Source organism: Cajanus cajan, chromosome 10 (assembly GCF_000230855.2).
Source record: "Cajanus cajan strain Asha chromosome 10, NIPB_CcT2T_4, whole genome shotgun sequence".
NCBI lineage: Eukaryota > Viridiplantae > Streptophyta > Magnoliopsida > Fabales > Fabaceae > Cajanus > Cajanus cajan.
Genome location: NC_138526.1, coordinates 29,582,744 through 29,588,743, shown reverse-complemented (window position 1 = coordinate 29,588,743; position 6,000 = coordinate 29,582,744). Strand labels below are relative to the sequence as shown.

Sequence of the window (6,000 nt, the reverse complement as noted above, 5' to 3'; positions counted from 1 at the left end):
AAACCCGTTCATTACGCATCTTCCAGAGAACCCAACAAGCAATGAGTGGAAGGATATGGCACCTCTGAAAGCACAACTGAAGCCACTTTGGCCAAGATCCCGACCACCAACAAATCGCCTCCTCCAAATGTAATAAACGCCACAATCTGACCGCCTGTTCACAGCGAAACAACACATGGGCAATACTTTCCACCTCGTTTCTACACCTCAAACAAAGCCCATCAGGAGTTACATGTCGTTGCACCAACAAGGCACCAGTGGGAAGAGCATCATGGCAAACCTGCCATAAGAAAAATCGAATCGATTCCGACAATGGAAGTCTCCAAATCCATTGCCACCCACTGGAAAGGACCACATCCCTATCACACAACCACCGATACCCTGTCCGAGCTAGGTATTCACTGTTTGTAGAGGCCTCCCAAACAAAGCCATTCGACGCGGAGGGATGCAGCCAAATTTGCATGCTAAAGATTCTTGCCTGGAGTTCTGTTGACAGCCAAGAGTGGAGTTGTTCTAAATGCCACCTCCCATCCTGCCACACATCCCGCACACGTAAAGTTAAATCATGTAAATGAACAAAAGGTACCTCGTTGGCAAGTGGCCCTTCATGAGCCCAATTCTCAAACCAGAAGCTGGCCTCACCATCACCCAACTGGAATCGAAACCCCGGGCGTAGCTCCTCAAAAGCTCTCCGCAAGGAAGTTAGAACATAAGAACCTGGCCTTTGCAATAAACTAGCAACATTTCTGTCTCTATATTTTGCCATGACCACTCTTACCCATAATTTGTCCGTATGATGAACCAAATCCCAAATCAACTTACCCAACAACGAAATATTTTTATTTCGCGCTATACACACACCCAAACCTCCTTCCTTCCTTGGTCGAGTCAGGGTCTCCCACTTCACTAGATGAAGTTTTCGTGCACCTTCCCCACTCCAAATAAACCTCCGGCTGAGTGCATCCAACTGGTCACACGTCCCAGAAGGTAGCCATTGTGTCTGCATAGTGTATGCCGGGATAGCACTCAACACAGAATTGACCAAAGCAACCCGACCTACACGAGACAAAAGGCGCCCCTTCCAAGCAGCCAAGCGCCCTTGCACCTTAGTCATAACCTCACCAAAATGTCGAGTTGTAACCCTACCATGCATCATTTGAAAACCCAAATACTTGCCCAAATCATTTGTGAAAGTGATATTTGTAATTTGTGTTAAAGAGTTTTTCCTGCTTCGGGGAACTCCTTTAGAAGCCATCATCCGAGACTTGGTTAGATTCACCTTCAGTCCAGATGCATTACAGAACCTCTGTAGACTCTCAGTCACCATTCTAATGTGCGATGGTGTTGCTTTTGAAAACAACAGAACATCATCTGCAAAAAACAAGTGGGATAAAGGGGGGCCATCTGACCCCAGTTTAAGAGGAGCCCAAACCCCAGCAGAAACTTTCTCTTGAATTATATGGCCCAATCTCTCCATACATAAGACAAATAAATAAGGTGATAAGGGATCACCTTGGCGAAGCCCTCGCTTAGGACTAAAACTCTCTAAACATTCACCATTCCATAACAAAGACAACTTGGCTGACGTAACTCCTGAAAGTATCAAATTAACCAGCCTATTAGGCAGCCCAAAGTCTGTTAATACCTCCTGAAGGAAACGCCAATCCACTCTATCATAGGCCTTCTCGAGATCTAGTTTGAAAATGACATCACCCGTCTTCTTCTTAGATTTGGACAAAGTGTGGATGATTTCTTGAAGAATGATCGCATTATCCATAGTGCCCCTTCCAGGAATAAAGCTACTCTGAAAAGGACTGACTATCCTCATAAGAAATGGTCGTAACCGATTAACTAACACCTTAGAGACTAACTTGTATACCACGTTGCACAAGCTAATGGGCCGAAAATCTTTGAAAGTACGAGGATGATCCCCTTTAGGAATAAGAACCAATAGAGTTTCAGTAGCATGAGCATCAATTCTCCCATTCTCAAAGGCTGAAGCCACAAATCGCCACACATCATCCCCTATCATGTGCCAGTACTGTTTATAGAAAATTGGTTGGAATCCATCAGGTCCTGGGGCCTTAAAGGATTTCATACCTCGTAGGGCATCAAACACCTCCGCCTTAGAGACCGGAGCCTCCAAACTAGCCTGTTCCTCCATTGATAAAGATATAGGGCAAGGTGGTAGCACCTGAGGCATAGCCTCCGAAGCACCTAGTAAACTCTTGAAATACGCCAATGCTTCCTGCTTCAACAGATTCCCATCCGTACACCAAGCTCCTGATGGCAAGTGCAATCCTAGTATTCTATTACGCTTTCGTCTCACAACTGTTTGAGTGTGGAAGAATGCAGTATTTTTATTGCCCAATTTTATCCACTTTTCCCTTGACTTCTGATACCAAAGGGTTTCTTCCTGTTGAAGAACCAACTCATACTGCTGAAATAATTCTTGGTATAGTAAAGCATGACGGCGTGAATCAACCTTGTCTAGGTACCTTTCAAGCCCTCCCGATCAGGCTCCCAAAATTTTCTTACGGAGACCAATGTTCCCAAACACTTCCTTATTAAAGATTAGTGAGGCTTCTTGTACGCACTTCAGAGATTCCAAAATATTCCCTGAAGACTGTTGCCAAGCATTCCAGACCATAGCTTCATATCCTTGATGCGAACACCAAGCTGCCTCAAACCGAAAGGGTCTTTTATGCGCGACCATATACCCCCCACTGCTACGAAGAATAAGGGGATGATGATCTGAGTGAGCTCGGGGAAGAACTTCCACCACGGCTTCTAGGAAGGCTCTTGTCCAATGCACGTCGCTAAGGGCTCTATCTAGTTGTTTATGTAATGAGGCGAATCCTTGATGCATCATATGCCAAGTGTACTTCCTTCCCAACAAAGGTATATTCATAAGCCCACAATTATCCATGTGCTGGGCAAACACAGATGCACGCGCGACCGAGAAGGAACCCCCTCTCTGCTCGGACGGTGCCAAGATGTCATTGAAGTCACCTAACAATAACCAAGGTACTGAAATATTGTTCCGTAATGCCTGTAAGTGCACCCAGAGATTTTCACGCACCCTCGGAACAGGGTGGCCATACACCCCCGTGCAACACCATGTCAACCCATTTGACGACAATTGGATGGTGATAGCCTGCGGATGTGATTCTACCACACGCCCATGAATATCTGAATTATTCTTCCCTAGAGCCCAAATACCTCCAGAATGGCCACGGGCTTCTTGAATCGAAAGAGGAGAGTAGCCCATCCTCTTCCAGAATATTTCCACCTTTTCGAAAAGTACATGAACTTCAAATAGGAACACCATATCAGGTTTATATTGACGAATAGTGTGACTAATGTGCAGTTTATTCATCCTACCCGCAGCCCCTCGCACATTCCAAGCTAAAATAGAACAGTGGTTTGTATTCATTGGACACCCAAATCTGCATAGGTCAATCACCCCAATACTACTTCTGAGGGTGAGGCGCAACATCTTCTCCAACGTCCATATCTTCCTCCAAAGCAACTCCGTCAGAATTGTGATCCACTCCATCACCTACTGTAACCCCATCAGCTGGCAAAGCGTCATCAGGGGGTCTCGGTGCATGTTGCGGAATAATATGAGGTTGCGGTGGATCTCCAAAACTTTGTACATACGAGCTGTATGGTGGTTGCATGTGTGTATGTAGTGGTTTCATACCAGTTTTTACGTGTGCATGAGCACTAGTCAAGGGAATAGACACCGTTTGATTCTTCAAACAGTTCACAGTTTTCTTCATAGCCATTGTTTGCGACGACGACCCCTCCTCCGTTGACTCCGCTGGCTCATGTCTCGAACGTTTACCCTTACTCTTTGTCCACACTTTCGAGGTATGATCCACAAAGTGCCGCTCAGGAGTGGATCCCTGATTCTCGGTACCTGAAAATATTGTTGTATTCAAATAATCAGCATTCATTGGCCCCTGATTCGTATCCTTTTCTCTCCGTAATACTTGGAACGGATTATTTTTAAACTTAAATTGAGAATCCCCTCCTTTATATCCCCATTTATTCTCGCCACCTGTAACGCCTTTAGATTTGTCTCCCCGTTTGAATTTCGTAACCACCATCCAATCCCCGTGGACCCCATCAGCATCGAAATCCACTGTTTGAGTATGTGAATGTACGTCAGTTGCCGGCGGAGCCTCCCGAGGAACCTCTCCCTCTGTCTCTACACCATCCAAACCTTGAACAACACATTGGCGAGCCACATGCCCGTAACGACCACACTTCGCACACAGTAGATGGAGACCCTCATACTCAATTTTGAACCAGACATTTCTAAACCAAACCTTCCCCACCACTGGCTCATTTAAATCAATCTCCACGCAGACCCTCGCGAACTTGCCCCGTGTCGCATTCATAGTCATGAAATTAACCTTCACTGGCCTTCCAACAGCAGTCGCCAACGCAAGCAAGACACTCTCGTCATAGTATTCCATGCCCAGACTAGGGAACCGAATCCATACCAGCGCCTTATCAATACGCACTTCAGCTGCTACGAAATCTGGAACCCATTCCCGAACTGCTAGATAATGATCAAACATCATCCATGGCCCTCCGGTAATGACTTTATCTCTATCCTCCTGCATATCAAATTTGACCAAGAAGAAGCCATGGCCAATATCCAATACATCGTAGCCTCCAGCCAATTTCCAAATGCCACGTAGTTTCTCCTTCATAGTAAAGAAACCGACTGACTTCCCCAACAATTTTATGACCACCGCCTCCTACCAAGGTTCCCTGAGGGGTTGCAATACCTCATCACTGATAAAACACTTCGGCTTTAACCGATTTCCATCCTCAAATTCGATTCGGAACAGATTGTGCTGTATAAGATCGACTGCTAGAGGTCGAGGAGCTGCCTCTTTATTTCCAATAAGCTTATCCCTAAAGGAAACACTCGAATGTCGATGCACATCTGGCGGCTCAGGAGGGCGGGGCGCAGGGCTCTCACGAAGACTTTCTGTAACCCCCTTTCCAGATTACATATGTTAATCATAACTAATTATTTATGGTTAATAATATTTATATTATTAGTATAATTTTGTAGAAAAGATGCTTAAACAAATGAAGAAATTTATATTGAAAAGAAATTTATTAAATACAAGTTACTAGATATTACAAACCATTTTATAACAACTTAGTAAAATAAAACCCCTCATCCTATGCTCTGGATTTTTGCATCTGACCTTCTAACTGCACATCCAATTTTTCTTCATTATGAGATCTCCAATATCTGGGTTTAAAAATATTTATGGGGTTAGACATTTAATTTCATTCACATCTCACACAAACAAATCATACAAGTGCCTAATAAGTTCATACAATTATCAATAACATAACAAATTGATAATAGTCCAAATAATGCAATATGGTTATGAGAATGAGATGCAGATTTTGACCGAAAATATACTTTTAGAAATCGTTTTGACTCATTACTCCATGGAGATTTTCCCTTTTGAGTGTTTAGTGAAGCTAGAGCTTAACATCACTCTGTCCAGTGATTCGGCAATGCCCCACTAAACGCGAACAAGTAGACAGTAGTCAGAGTGTTAGTGCACCCGGCAGGCTACCACGACACAGAATCAATAAAGACTGGCCATCTATGGGATTGCCCATGCCCAAACACTCCCTAGACCAAAGGTCTATCCCCCAGACCAGAGGTCCCGTCTTACCCATTCTACTCAAACCCCGTTTACTATCTTCTGACATTGGTAGCATAAAACAAATACCTCAGTCATACTTTCACAACCATATCAAACTCTCTCTCACTTTATCCTTTTCTTTATCCATCTCGTACTGCCAACTGTCCTTGACAGTACCCACTATCACAATTCTCAATCAATCTCTTGCCACCAATGTTTCGGATAGTAAACATAAAGAAAAGAATTCACATAAAAAGTATCATTTCAAAATTACAAAACTCGTTCTTTTTCTATCAAATATCCTTAG

At 44.0% G+C, this 6,000-nt stretch overlaps 1 protein-coding gene across 1 annotated transcript; it reads right to left on the bottom strand.

Annotated features, from left to right (window-relative positions):
• Positions 1-2,515: 2,515 nt before the first annotated feature.
• LOC145952414 (uncharacterized) lies at positions 2,516-3,436 on the bottom strand. The gene has a single exon (XM_083064777.1). The coding sequence runs from the start codon at positions 3,434-3,436 to the stop codon at positions 2,516-2,518; it is 921 nt and encodes a 306-aa protein (XP_082920903.1).
• Positions 3,437-6,000: the final 2,564 nt, after the last annotated feature.